We start from the raw sequence: 14,058 nt of genomic DNA, 5'->3' as shown, positions 1-14,058 counted from the left end.
ACTAGGGAAGTTCCAGCCCAAGCTTAGGATCCCACTGTACAGCCACTCACTGTACAATGCACACTCAAGGGAAACCTCTGCTGCCAGAGAGCATAACAGCCACAGCAACCATGGTGGAAGAATTTTGACTCAGAATGGGACTGGTTGACCCTCCATCATACAGAGCTGCAGCACTGAGTCAGAAGCCAAGTTTGCTGATGCCCAGATATATTACTGACCTGTTTCCCTTGGATTGCCTAGCACTAGCAAGTCCCAGAAGGACTTACAAGGAGGTCCCTGCATTTGGCAGAACTGCAGATGGAAAAGGGGGAAGAAGTGCATTACCATCTGTAGTTTATGCATTACTCAGAAGAGGCCTCTGAGGTTAGCTCTGGGCAAACACTTATCCTCAAAGCTCTGTATAGGAACATACATCCCCACTGGATCATGAACAGCCAAAGCTAAATAAGGTTATGTTACTAAGAGACTTGCACCTCCACAGTGGATTGAGGCAGCATGACATACCTATTACTTAGCATATTCAGAGCCTCAACATACAGAACAGGATCTTAATGTGTTTGGACTCTTTCACATAACAAATTGTTTCTAATGTTTTCCTCTGGTTTACAGGCACAGAGCTTTCCATGCAGGTCAGCATACTCACTAGAAGCCAATAGCTCTTGGAAAGCCAGTGTTAAACTCCCTTCTGCACTGCCACGGAGAAAGAAGAAGGGTTTGAAGCACTGGCAAGCTTCTGGCTCTCCTGACCCATAATCTGAAATGCCATTTACCTTGGTATCTTCAGTGGCAAATGGGAAACTGAATCCAAGTGCATGCCAAATACGTACCAAAAAATGTTCTGTTAATGACAGCCGCACCTTGTTGCCACCATGTCTTTGTAATTTTTAAGGACCACATTCTCTTTGTCATCAAAGTAGAGGAGATTGAGGGATTTCAGTTCATCTGGAACACAGCAGGGTGTGCTGACATCTTGAGACAGTTTAAGCGTATGGACTATGGACTGAACAGTGGCATGGTTTGTTGCATTTTGACTTTCCCCTAAGGGGAAAAGACAAGATCCTCGGCAGTAAAATGCATTGTATCCACTTGGGTAAATAATCCATCCTGACCAGCCAATAGCATGGAAGTCAACGTAGAGTTCCCTCCGATGACATGCTGTAACCTGGCTTCTGGTAGAAGACACTGCTGCAGCCCGAGGTCCCCTCCTCCTGCTTGCATTGTTGTTTTCAATGATCTGAGGTTCATGAGGCACACCTAACAAAGCGTCATTTTCGGCAGGGTTCAGCTCTGGTTCAGAAAGGAAGTTGTGTGTTAATCTTTTTCACAGTAAGTTCATTTATTCTTTAAGTACAGCATTCTGCAAGAAAATCTATTTCAGAAATTTACATCAAAGTCTTCAGAGCAGATTTTAAAATGACAAATTGTGAAAGTACTGGAAGAGGTGTGTATTCAATTGCCATTTCAGAAACTGCCAAATCTCTGTTCCTTTTGTGGCCTAAAAGGCCTCAATTCAACAGAAACAAAAGCTTACTGATACACTTAAGTTTATATTCTCTAAACTTCACAGGCCCCTTTCAGGACTATCTGTGGTCAGAATGTAATTAATGGCCTTTGTATGGCTACTCCTACATCACACGTGCTGAGAAGTGCTAACAAAGGGTGGAGATCACAGGTGTTCTCTCTCACTGCTGTTCTCCCAGTAACTACCCATACAGGAAAGCACTATTTTGGAAGTGTAAGGGAGTATTTTTGAAATTTTTTTTTTCTCTTCAATTTTCAGATCTGAAAAAATAAAACTAGGCTTAGAGAACTCTGCTAGAGAATGTAGCTCCATGACAATTGGTTTGCTTTCTTAAGGTATCTTCTGAGAACCCTTGATAAATATTCACGGAGACCTCAAGATCCATAAACACAGGCTGAAAACCACTGACATATAGGCTGCTAGAACAAATCTTTGTAGATGCACTGATCACAAGCAACAGGTAGGTTTACAGAGTTTTCTCATTGAGAAACAGTAATCGGTTTTTTGATTCTGGCATAGTATCACATACAACAGAGGTTGATATTGGTTAAATTGGGATTTAGGATTCCACTACAATAGTTTCCCGTTGAGAACAAAAATGAACAGTCCAGCCTATTTCTTTTTGGTATCCGTTTCACCATCTAGTTCTTAATATTGACACAAGTCCTACCTAGTTTCTTTCTAATGTGCAAATGCAATGATTTACCAAACAGACCCTCCAAACCCAAAACAGAATCATTTTTTTTCCCCTCCTTCCAGCTTTTGCTCCTCGCATTTATCTCAGACTCTAAAACACAGCCTTAGCTGGTTTTACTAGAAGACCAGCGGGAGAGGTAAAACTAGTGTTTTGTAATTTAATGGCTGAGGGTGTTGTCTTTGATGGAAAAAAGCCTTTAGTCACAATGCTAATTAGTCAATGAAGTTAAACAGGTGCTTAAAAACCAAGCCAAGGATAGAAAGGTTTAAATTGCTTACCTAACAACCTCTTCTACTCTTGAAAACTGCACTTAATAACTGTACTAACAGTTGCTTTACCAGCATTTTCACAGTTTTCCAGGTCACTGAGTTTTTTCAGCCTAAACCAAAAACTACAATTTTCGTGCAAACTTCACCACAAAGGTAAAATAAATAATAATTATGAAAGAGTGAGAACTCCCACCTCTCTACAAACAAAATAAACCAAGCTCCCTCTAGGCTTTGAGTATTTCCTGAAAACACAACTTCTTTGAGTAGAGGTGACTTAGAAGTTATGTCAGCTGAACTACAAGCAAGAACTATCAAAGCAAACTCTGGTCAGTGATAAAGATGAACTTCCACTAGGCTCAACCCTGAGCATAAATACTGAGATGAGGTATACATGAGGCAACAGAAGGTAACAGAAGATAACAGCTCATATCCTAAAATAGAACTGCTGTTGTGTGAACTTACTTGTGGAAGAGGGTACAAAGCTAGAAGACCTTCGTTTATTACTGTTGGTGAAGAGGACAAGGAGGGCATTTCTACTCTCCTGCAAATTGCCCTGGCTCTTCGCAAATGTAACCAGGTTGTGCTCAATTTTATTGCTGAATGCATGTGTTGCAGTTATCAAAAAGCCGTGGTTGGAGTTGCTGTTTCCGACCCACTTGGAAACCTGGTAATGAAAACAAAATGAGAAAATATTGTTTCAATAATCTTACTACTGCATTGTGATTAAGGATCATTTGTATCAAGAAAAGGGAACAGTCTATGGGAGTGTAAGAACATATATTATCATATAAGCGAGGTAACTGTATAGTAAAGGCTGAATTGAGTTAAATATTTAAACCAATAATTCAGCATTTAAAAATACCATATACATTCTCTAAAGATGCATTTATATGAAGATAATTAATTTTAGGGAAATTTACTACTGAATAGATGAGTCTAGGAGTTAAAATTAACATTGAAATAAATCCTCTGACTTTAGCCAGAACCTTATTTTTCCTAGTAATCTTATTAACAGAATAATATGAACTCTCCAGACTTTTCATACTATTAAAACTCATTTAAATCTTAACACAAACGTGGCATTTGAAGAAATAAACATATTTGAAGAAATCAAGCAAATTTACTTCATCTAATTGTTATAGTTACAGCCTAATAGATAAGGCCAGGCCCCTCTCAAGCAAGGCTATTATGAACTACGATGCAACTTAAACCAATCATTCGAGCATGCTGTTCAATCTGATTATAAAGCTTAGGCAACTAAAACCATGGTCAGAGTACAGATTTAAACCTCAGAAGCTATTTTAAACCTTATTTGTGTTTTTGCTATGGAAAAGCATTCAAATATTGATATAGTTTATGGATATCTACAAAACAAATCTTCAAACTAGCAATTACTGAATTCTTCAGACAAAGTTAAAACAAAAAGCATTCCAACCATGATAAATTTCAGAAACACAATGTTAAAGTACACTGTACTTCTGCTCTACGATAATTTGACAAGGATAAAAAGAGAGAAATTAAAACCTACTCTTACTCCACAATCAATGCCATCTCCTTTGACAGCCTACGGACTAACATGCTTTAATCACACTGACATACTTGGCCTGATGTCTCTCCTATTGACTAGGTTTGGGTTACTCAATTCTCATCATGTCTGTGGTGCTAGCAGCAAATAAACACTTCTTTAATCCAGGCAGCACCATGTGTATTTCAGAGGTAGACAGAGAGAAAGCTTCTCCCACTGGTGCTGTCCTTCCGTTTGAATTGAGCACAGAACCCAGCACTGAGGGCAATGCTGGAGTTATGAGCTGACTGCTGCTGTAGCAAAAGATTTAGAACTAAAAACTGAAGACAGAAATCGCTGCTTACTGTCTGTGTGACGTTGAATACTTCCCAGCCTTCTGTGTACAGAGACAATAATCTTGATGCAATGAGATGTTTTTTTTGCGGCTTACTTCCACCCTCCAAGAGTTCGTACAATTCCACCTTGAAAAGAACAATACAATATTACAGTAAGAGGTGACAGTAATTGTTTTTCCAGCAAAACAAGAAGGATCAAGATTATACACGTTTTTTTTGTCACATCATACCAAAAAGTTGTTGTTAGGTAGTTCAACAGAAAAACAAGTATCAGTCCATACACCTACTTTGAGATGTGTACAGAGGCAGGACACTGGACTGTTTAAAGCAATTACTAGAATGTTTGACACTACAGAAGAAGAACCCGACTGTCCCTTGCCTTTCTCTTTGGAACATCTGATACTGTCAAAAATCTTCCCTTACTCTGCACCTTTGCCCTCAGGTTTGCAAGAAGTCTGAGTATGCCCTTTGCCAAAGGTACAGATACACTCATTAACAAGAGTCCTCTATAAAACCTTATCTTTCCACAAATCCTATGCTGCTATTAGTAGTAGCAGTATTTTAAGAGACGAGCAGTCAAATTTCCATCTGAATTTCAAAATATCTAACCCCAGAAAAGCATGGTGCGGTTTGACATAGGTCTGACAAGGGCATCTTTAGGGATAGCTGACTGCCACAGGGACAAAAGGCCAGAACAGTGCCAAGCCAAACCCTGCCGCTACTTCTTCGCATGCTTGAGACAAAGAGAGTATTATTCCACACTGAGGACAATAATCTAATAAAAATAAAGCAGGTTTATGTAGTAAGTTGTAGTAAGTGGTTCCGCTCGCCTTTCCTTTCTCGTTTTCTCCCAGTATTATTAACGACAAAACCGCAGTAAACGCGTAACCAGGCGGTTGCCTCCCCACTTACTTTGCAGAAGTGCTGCCCCTCGGACCTGGCCACACGCTTCCTCTTCAGCTTGAAAACTCGGAACTCGGCCTTCAGCATCTGCTCGCCCCTCTCGATGGCGCTGATGTCGAAGTAGAAGCGCTGCTGGTGCAGCCGAACCTCGCAAGACTCTGCCCGAGGCACCCCTCGGGCCACGGCCCCGCCGCCCCCCGGCACCCCCGGCCCGCCCCGGTCCTCGAAGCTGCGCACCACGTCGCCCTCCAACAGGCCTGGGGCGCGGGTGATGCCGTTGGCGTCGGCCACCTTGTTGAAGAGATCCACCATGAACTGCGGCGGCTTCTTACGGGGCAGCACGTCGGGGGGCAGCTCCTCGATGTCGAAGACCTCCCGCAGCCGCTGCAGCGCCGCGGCCAGCACCTCGTCCCGCGGGCCGGCGGCCAGGGGCAGGGCGCTCGCCGCCGCCATGCCCAGCAGCCAGGCCAGGCCCAGCCACGGCCGAGGGCCCGCCATAGCCGGCGGACGGGCCCCACGCCTCGCCCGGGCCGTCGAGGCCCCGAACGGCTCCGCGGGGCACGGCCGCGGGGGCGGTAGCGGCGGAGGGCCGCCTGCCCGCAGCGCTGCCTCTCCCCCGCCCTCGGCACGGGCAGCCCGAGCCCGCCCAGCGGCCGCCCCGGGGCGATTTTACCTTGCTGAGGGCTCGCCCTGCGCTGCCGGTGGTGGTTGTGCCGCCTGGGCCATCGCTCCCCTTCCAGGGGCAGAAAGGAGAGGAAAGATATGGGGCAGGTGGAGAAGTCTGGCCTTCCCTGCTTAGGCTACGTGGGACGGCAGTACTAGCACTGAGCAAGAATATGGGCCCATGGGGGAAGGAGGTGGTGTCAAAGAGGCTGTAGCTGCACTAATTAGGCTCCCCACCCCCTCCCAAATTACCCATTTAAAATAATAGTAATAAAAAGGTACAACCTGGATCATCCAAACAGCTCTGCTACACTCACCTTTTGCTGCTCTGAAGCTCCTGAGCCAGTTAGTGGTGTGGCTCTTCAGCTCCAGACTCCTTCCTGCTGTCACTCCTTCCAGTCTTCAGCGATTGCTGCAGCCAAATGTTTGGAAAAAAATGGATAGTTATTGTTGCTATGCTTTATTTATTTATTTATTTGTTTGTTTGTTTGTTTTCTACCTGGAGACCGATTTGCTGGTCCAGTTCACCACATAAAGTGCAGAGGGCTGACAGAGGAAAATGAGAAGTTGCAATGGGTTAATCAGGCCAGTTTAAAGAGCGCTGTTGCTGCACGAAAAGCTACAGCCAACTTTGATCCTCAGAACTCTCCAGTTGTCTTCTATGGTCTGTAGGTATCTCGGCTCATGGGTAACAGCAGTGGTGGTTGAAATACCATTTATTGCAACTACTTGCCTGAGAGCATGGAAAAAAGACTAGTAAGATGAAAGAAATCATCACTAGACCGTTTTTCAGTCATCCTAATAGTTCAGCTTCCACTCCACTGCTTCTTTACATGCTCATCCTCACAAACCCTACCCTGCCCTTGGGCCTCTTCATTTACTCCTAGTATCCTCCCTAGGCATGTACCTCCATTTCTACTCCCGTGGTGCTGCTTCTAGACATTAATGCCTGGAAACGCATAGCTAGGGTTCCCAAACAACCTTAACTCTGCCCTAGAGGCAAAGATTTATGAAAAAATCCTCTCTGTTTAATATAAGCTGGGACCACAAACAATGAAATGCCTCAATCATAGTAGTGCAACTGCAGAAATTCCAGCCTACTGTTAGCCAAAGATAACCCACTGAGTGCTGTGTTCTTTTATTTTCACATTTCTGATTAGGCAAACAACATAATGAAAGCCTCGCTCCCTATTCTTTCGTAAGGCTGTATGACTCACCACTTATGTAAGCCTTATAGAGGAGTTGGTCATAGCTCCACTGATGATACTACATACTAGTTTGCAATTAGTGCAAGGCTTCAACCTCCCTATACTGTATCATAAAAATAGTACGTTCTCTCAACTTACATGTTGTGAGCAGTGTGGCTCTGGGAGCCCAGGAAAAGTGGGGAATCTGTAGGGAACTATGATAGATAGTTAACAACGTAAAATTATAGGTGGATTCTCTAAAGATTTCAGCATTGGCATTGTTTTTCCTTCTCCCTCTCTCAAGCGACTGGATAAACAGCTTGGAGGGTCTGCAGAGTTCAAAATTGTCTGACTTACGGGCATAGCTTATGGGTAAGAGCAGTGGGATTTATTATGTGGCCTGTTGTTTCATCTGTGATGACATTACAATTAGTATGGGACGTCAATACTGAAACAGTGTGGTTATCCTGTGTATTGCTGGTGGGCAGAGCAAAGTTTACTTGGAAGTCTTCATTGCATATTTCAGAGCCGTAGCAAATTTGGATTTAAATGTAAGTCCAACCCTGCCATCCAGAAATGAAGAGCTCAGCTCTGAATATACTCCCCTCTCTCCCTTAAGTTACCAGTATTTGTTTAATTTTCATAGCCAGTGGATAGAGCAGCTTGGAAGTTGTATCTTTCTCAGCACAGCTGCCCGACACTTCTCTGTCTAGGTTCTGTAGTTCCTGGTTCAGAGACTCACAATAATTTCTTCTTTCTGGATAAAAAGGGTAATTTTCCATGCCCTGAGTACAGCATAATGCACTGCAGTCTTCCCTGTGGCTTTTTCAGGCAGGGAGCAGGAACACCAAGTTGTTGTTTTACTTGCTTCATAGCAGCTGCCTTAGACCCATTTTGAAAGGAAAAGAGGAATGACCTTTGTGTGAACGGGCTTAGACTCCCCTTTACTTCTGATCTTAGTAGAGGAGCAAAACCAGGGCCACCAACCAAAGTTTAGAATTACTAAAGAAAACTTCATCTTCTCAGTGTCAGCTAAGGAATGGAACTGTACCACAGCAGCGATACCGTGTGAAGTAGGAGCGCTGACGTCACCTCAGAGCCTAGAATAGCAGTCCCTTGAGGAATGGATAGATGGAGAGAGCCACTGAGTCAGTAAATGTGCATTCAGCATTTAGCTTGAATGTTGGAACAGGGAAATTATAAATGGACCTAAGTAGCAGAGAGGTTTTGCCATGTATCTAATATATAAATACCTCTCCCAAGGGGGAGAAAAACTCCCAAGTGCAGACTTGCCAGCACATCCTGACTCCAAGGCATGTGTCCTGCTCAAGCCCTCCAAAAACTGTACTGTCAGCATTTTGTATGATAGTTTTGTGTAAACTACAGTTGCTGAATTCATGATCCAGACAATAAGATGCCATATTACCTTTGTTATTCCAGCTAGGACTTCTTTGTATTCTGCAATCATTGCCTGAACCATTTCCAAAGGATGTGAAAGGTTTCTTGCCTTCCCCTAAAGACTGCATCAATCAGACGAAGCCAATGCAGCGGGCAGTGAAGTATCTCATCCAAAGTCACTCGGCAGTTTATAGCAGTAGAATCCAGATCTCCCTGCTCCTACAAAACCAAACAGATTGCTCCACATTTTAAACTATCTCAGTGACTATGCTACCAAATTTTATTCCTTCCTAGATTTTCCTGATGGTTGAAGTGATTTCTTGGACAATACATCGGGAGTGAGCCGTTTGGATAAAGTTTCTACAGGGTCTCTTAACATCTCATCTTTTCACCGTCTTTATGTGTCATCTGAGAAAGCACAGCTACAATCAACATGAGAAACTGCATCATGCTAGATAATTGTTGGAACAAAGTGTTACCATTTTGAAAAACATAAGTTACTGTTTTCTCAAAGACTTGTCAAATTAATTGCATAAATGCTGCTTCCTGTGACAGCTTTCCTTGAAGGACACAACCTGTAACAATAACTTTCACACTGCTTTTTCTACTTGTACGATGCCTGCCTGGGCATTTTTTTTTTCCTCCACTGAGAAAGTGTGACTTTTAAAAAAAATCAATAAAAAGATCTCATACAAAAAGATCTCAGTGTGTAGTATTTTAAAATACATTGGAAAATTCCCTACTTCTTCACTAATGCTGTTATGAGGCTTCCTTTCTTGGTTTCAGTTATACAATGGTATCATGGTGTACTCAATAGATCTTATGTCTGTGCAATCTTAGCAAATGCCAAACGTTCTCCCTCCTAAAGTTTTTTTTTTTTTCCTTACATACTAATAATGGGGAATTACTGATCCTGGCAGTATTCATTCACCATCAGAGTTAACAGGTAAATAACACACACATCCACCCCGCTTCAACTGCAGACTAACATCAGTATGACCAAGAGTACTTCCTACTTAGCTTTTTATGTTGGAATTACCAAGAATAGGAAACCAAGACATGAAAGTGTCTTCAAATGGCTACCAAAAGTGTTGCCATCAGCTATCTCCACGTTTTTTTTTTTTTTTTTTTAAACATCTCAAATTGTATCTGGAGTTCAGCCAAAAATGGAGCCCATAGCATTATTCTTCCTGAAAACAAACAAAAAAACTTGTGCAACAGACTCTCTTTCCAGGAACACAACTCACCTGTAATTGTCCTTTCCATATAGCAGTATCCATGAGCACACAGAAATTAGAGAAAAATTAACAATGACTACTTCAATCATGTACATGCAGCATCTCACTTTACTTCCAAGGATAACATGTAGTACTGCTGTAGCAGACTCAGTCCTCCACGTGGTGTAGCCCTCCGAGAAGAGGCTGAGAGAGCACTAAGTTAAGTATTTAAAAATACTCTTCTCCATTTTTAATTACCATTTCTATCCTATGCATTCAGCATCTTGCTAACCTTTCTTGTTTGGTGGGGCATTAGTTCTTACACCAAGAAAGTTTTGTACAGTCAACCTACTCAACTGTTCAGCAAAAGAATGAAAAAATGAGAATAATTGCTTGAAAGAGTGGTAAGCAAAACATCATAAAAAAACACTAGAGCTCACCTCCCTTACAGATACTTATGGCTTGAAATAAGAAGGAGAATAACTATAAGTTTTAACTTCTGCGGTTGAGATACCAATATGGAACATTTTATCCAGGAAAATGTGTACACAGTCCCCACAACTGCTTATGGAACAATCCAAGTTTTTGCTATTTAGCTTTCTAGCCTTTTATTTATTTTTCCCCTGCTGAGCTGTGTAGTTAGTAAGTCACATTATCTACATTGGCATGACCTGTCATGCATGCAAATGCACGACAATTTTGTACCATGGTGCATAGCGGCTTTCAGTGTCTTTACAGGAAATAAATTTTCAGTAGTTCCTTGTAGTGTAGCTTTTTTTGTTTGTTTGTTTGTTTTTTGTTACTGAAGATTAGGCTGTTGCATGCTGAAATGGCTTTCCTTAATAAGATTTAATGATTTCAACTTCATTCCTAAATTAACATCTGTATTTTGATCTTTATCTCCTTTTTGTTGAGGTAAGAAAAATTATAACACAAATAAACTAACAACTACTGACTGCAGCATTGAATACTTGAAAACTGAAAAGGTAGAAGTACAAGCCTTTGAAAATATTACATATTTATAAACTATTTGACGGTAAACACATTGACTACATCATATTAGTCAGGAACTGCTTCAGATCTTCTGTAAAGATATGAAGGGAATTCATGTTACACAGGTAAATTAAAGAAATAACAACAAAACAGATAAAACATCTATTCTAGAATAAGAGGAGGATTATTCTAAATAACTCTTCTACTGTAAATGTCTCAGCTATTCCAGAATGACTTTCACCAAAAAAATCAGTCTGTAGACCTTTAATCTTACACTTTTTTTTTTTTTAATGAATCACTTAAAAATACACATATAATTGAGTGTTATACCAATATTCATTCAGTCTTTTAAATATCCACTAGTACTGGAAAAATCTAGTTGCTAGGATGCATAATTTGAAGTTGTATGAAAAATGGAATTGTACTTAAAGATAATTAGAATCATTTAGTCACAGAGTCACACTGCAGGAAAAGATGTCTCCCCCACTCCATCCTCCCCACAACACAAGACTTCTAGAACAGATTTTTGCTTTTGCTTTTTTTTTTTTAATAAGTCCATAAAAGCCACGGGTTTATAAAAGCACATGCAAGTCCATTTACATCAACAGATCATCAGTAAGAAGTTCCAAACTTTCCTTAGTACAGAAACTATGTCTTTAAGACTGAAAGTAGTAAATAAAACAGGACACCAGAACTGACAACTAAGGTGACAACAGCAGCTTTGTCAGCGGAATTCCTGGATTGTTCCTGGGACATGGATAAGGATGTGTGTGTGTGGGGGGGGAAGGAATGTTACACAAATCCAACTGAAATCCCCTGTAGCTTTGGAGAGAAAAGCAAGACTGGGTTGGTTTTACTCTTTTACTAATCCATTTTAAGTCATATCAACAGATCTACAATTTTCTAAGCATTTTTTGTTTTGTGATTGCAACCTAGATTCTTGGTTTCATCTTTCCCCTGAAAGAAAGAATATAAATAAATACAAATGGAAACAGAAAAAGATGTCAGGAAAAGGTGCAACAGTCCCACTTTCAAATACCATCAGGAAGAAAATCAGATTCTTCTCCTGTCTGTCCTCTCCAATCCCAATCTGTGAAAAGATAACTAACCAGTTTTTGAAACAGTGAGGGGCCACTTTTCTTACAAATATTCACAGAACCTTTAACACAGAGTAAAAGGAAGAAAAGCCATTGGAAGTATCTTGAAGACCACCCTTCTTTAGCACAAAGGAACCCAATTTGTACTCTTGCTTCACTGTTCACCTTTCAATATTTGTACTTGAAATAAACAAGATAATTTCATACTGTACAAAATAAAATAAAGGTAACTCAGGTTTCCCTTTTCTCAATAGTTTAGGGACAGGAAGGACATTAGGCACATTTAACTGTTGCTAGTTTAAATCACACAGTAGTTTAATGTTGCTGCAAAAATGTGTAAGACCATCATTTTGCTCTCATAACCTTTTTTTTTTTCCCTCAGGATTTCTTCACCTAGCACACCAGCACTCTGAAGACAGACCCAGCATAGTACTTTGGTTTGCCACAAATAATCCACTGTTTCCTTCCTTGGAAAAAAACAGGTATTGACTTAGAGCTTGTCTGACTGGCAGGAAGACCAAGATTTTTCCCTATCTACAGAATAGGTATGACCTGTGACTTCTGTGTATGCTCCTATTATGACTCTGTCTAACCACAAGTGATTATGTGCAGCAAAATACAGTGAAATTGTTCCCTCTCTGACCAAATAACATTTCACAATCTTGTACTTTGATGAAGACTAAGTGCTAACAGGGAACTAGAAAATTTTCAGTGTCAATTACAATGAGACCTGCAAACTTTTCATTCGATCTCAATTATCAGTCCACAACCTGTGATAAACACAATAGTTACTGTTACCCCACTGGTAAGAAGTACAGTACCAAGCAACTGCTAACTGTGTACAGGACTGTGACCAAATCAATGATTATGGGGTAAATGAGTTTTCCATAATCTAATCAGTTTTCCATAATTAGCAACTTTCAGTTGTCTCAATATCCTGCCGGACTTTCCATTTTTGTGATTAAACCTTTGTGGCAAAAAAAATTATTTTCCAAGTTAATTAGTGATGTAAGTTACACTCATTTGTTAGATGCTGGCAACAATGAAAGCAGCAACATTAAAAGCAAATTTTCACTAGTAATGAAAGCTTCTTAATGATTTAGATACCTTTGTCAGTACAAGTGAATCTCTCATGCTGACCACTATCTTTATTTATTTATTTAATTTGGATGGTACACTACGTGCCTAATGACTACTCAAGTAACATATAGAAAATTGAGAAAGTAGTTCTTGGTATTTCACAGAAATCAAATAAAAGTCTTATAGCCCACGGCAACATCCATGGTTTTTATTGCAGTAAAACGTCAGTAGGTGTTCTTCATCCCGTTTATATTAAGATTTCTTTTAAAGAAAAGGTGCTGATATTTTGTATTGTTTCACCTATGAGGTAGATGGCACTTTCATATAAATAGCTTAAATCAGAAATGAAGTCAGATCTAAGCCTGCAACGAATGCTGCTTCACTGTCCGCTCAAGTCAATTATTAAATCACAAACATGAAATAATTTCTCATTTCAAGAGACAAACACCAAGTCTCTGAAAGCAGAGTATTGGTCAAGCGCAGATAGGTGCTTTCTCTCGACAGAGGTCAGCGGAATTCTGGCTTCAGTCTCCAGACACCCTCACCGTTAGGGCTCCTATGGAAGGTGCAGAGGTTGCGGAGAAGTTCTCTAAAGACGCAAGACTGTGCCGCAGGCAGTTTGGAGTCAAATTCCTGCAGTATTTCCTGAGTACTAGCCTCACCGTCCACACGGGCCTGGAATGCTATGAAGTTCCGCACATCCACCAGCAATTCATCGTACTCTGTTGAACCTGTGGCTGGAGCGGGTGCTTGATGAAGATTCTCATCTCCCTCACTCTCTGTCCTTTGTGGTAAAATAAGGTGGTTTCTTGCCCTCATCTTAGCTAATAAGGATGAAGACTCTAGTGCACTGGATGACGATTCTCCCGTTTCTGATTTTCCATCAAAGTGTGCACTGGAACTACTACTCTTTACATTTTCTTTCTTTATTGTATCTGCATCCTGCAAATAAACATACAGACTATGGATTTTGAGATACGCTGAATCTGTTGAACAAAATCTGCCTGCCATTTAGACTTAAACAACACATGTGAGCACACAGAAGCTATACACCCGAAATACACAATAAAGAGGCAGTATATTCTCATCTCAGAGCATGCTGCAGTTTGTTGTACCTGATTAGACTTTATCAAGATGCTATACCAAAAAATGAAAAATCACATTCTTGAGAG

General features: G+C 40.9%; 2 protein-coding genes across 2 annotated transcripts in view; both read right to left on the bottom strand.

The window, feature by feature from the left end:
• Window positions 1-841: 841 nt before the first annotated feature.
• Window positions 842-5,749, bottom strand: LOC118246999 (bone morphogenetic protein 2-like). The gene is made up of 5 exons (XM_050711802.1): window positions 5,456-5,749; window positions 5,261-5,398; window positions 4,358-4,474; window positions 2,951-3,152; window positions 842-1,287 (listed from the first exon to the last, which is right to left on the bottom strand). Exons 1-5 carry the CDS (start codon window positions 5,747-5,749, stop codon window positions 842-844), a joined length of 1,197 nt encoding a protein of 398 aa, XP_050567759.1.
• A 5,249-nt stretch (window positions 5,750-10,998) lies between these two features.
• Window positions 10,999-14,058, bottom strand: part of ERCC6 (ERCC excision repair 6, chromatin remodeling factor) — a 49,586-nt gene continuing 46,526 nt past the window's right edge. Inside the window, exon 21 of the mRNA XM_035539973.2 lies at window positions 10,999-13,828. Coding sequence (XP_035395866.1) covers window positions 13,394-13,828 — 435 coding nt within the window. The 3' untranslated portion in view covers window positions 10,999-13,393. The remainder of the gene's footprint in view (window positions 13,829-14,058) is intronic.

The sequence above is a fragment of the Cygnus atratus genome, chromosome 7 (assembly GCF_013377495.2).
Source record: "Cygnus atratus isolate AKBS03 ecotype Queensland, Australia chromosome 7, CAtr_DNAZoo_HiC_assembly, whole genome shotgun sequence".
Lineage (NCBI taxonomy): Eukaryota > Metazoa > Chordata > Aves > Anseriformes > Anatidae > Cygnus > Cygnus atratus.
The sequence above is the reverse complement of the archived record's forward strand: the minus strand, read 5'-3'. Positions and strand labels throughout refer to the sequence as shown.

Bases quoted from the DNA above. Each gene is read 5' to 3' on its own strand.
- LOC118246999 (XM_050711802.1), bottom strand. From the start codon at position 5,749: ATGGCGGGCCCTCGGCCGTGGCTGGGCCTGGCCTGGCTGCTGGGCATG. The intron at 4,475-5,260 runs GTAAGTGGGGAG...GTTCTTTTCAAG, and splicing joins AGGGGCAGCACTTCTGCAAA to GTGGAATTGTACGAACTCTT. The intron at 1,288-2,950 runs GTAAGTTCACAC...TTTCTGAACCAG, and splicing joins CTTTGTACCCTCTTCCACAA to AGCTGAACCCTGCCGAAAAT.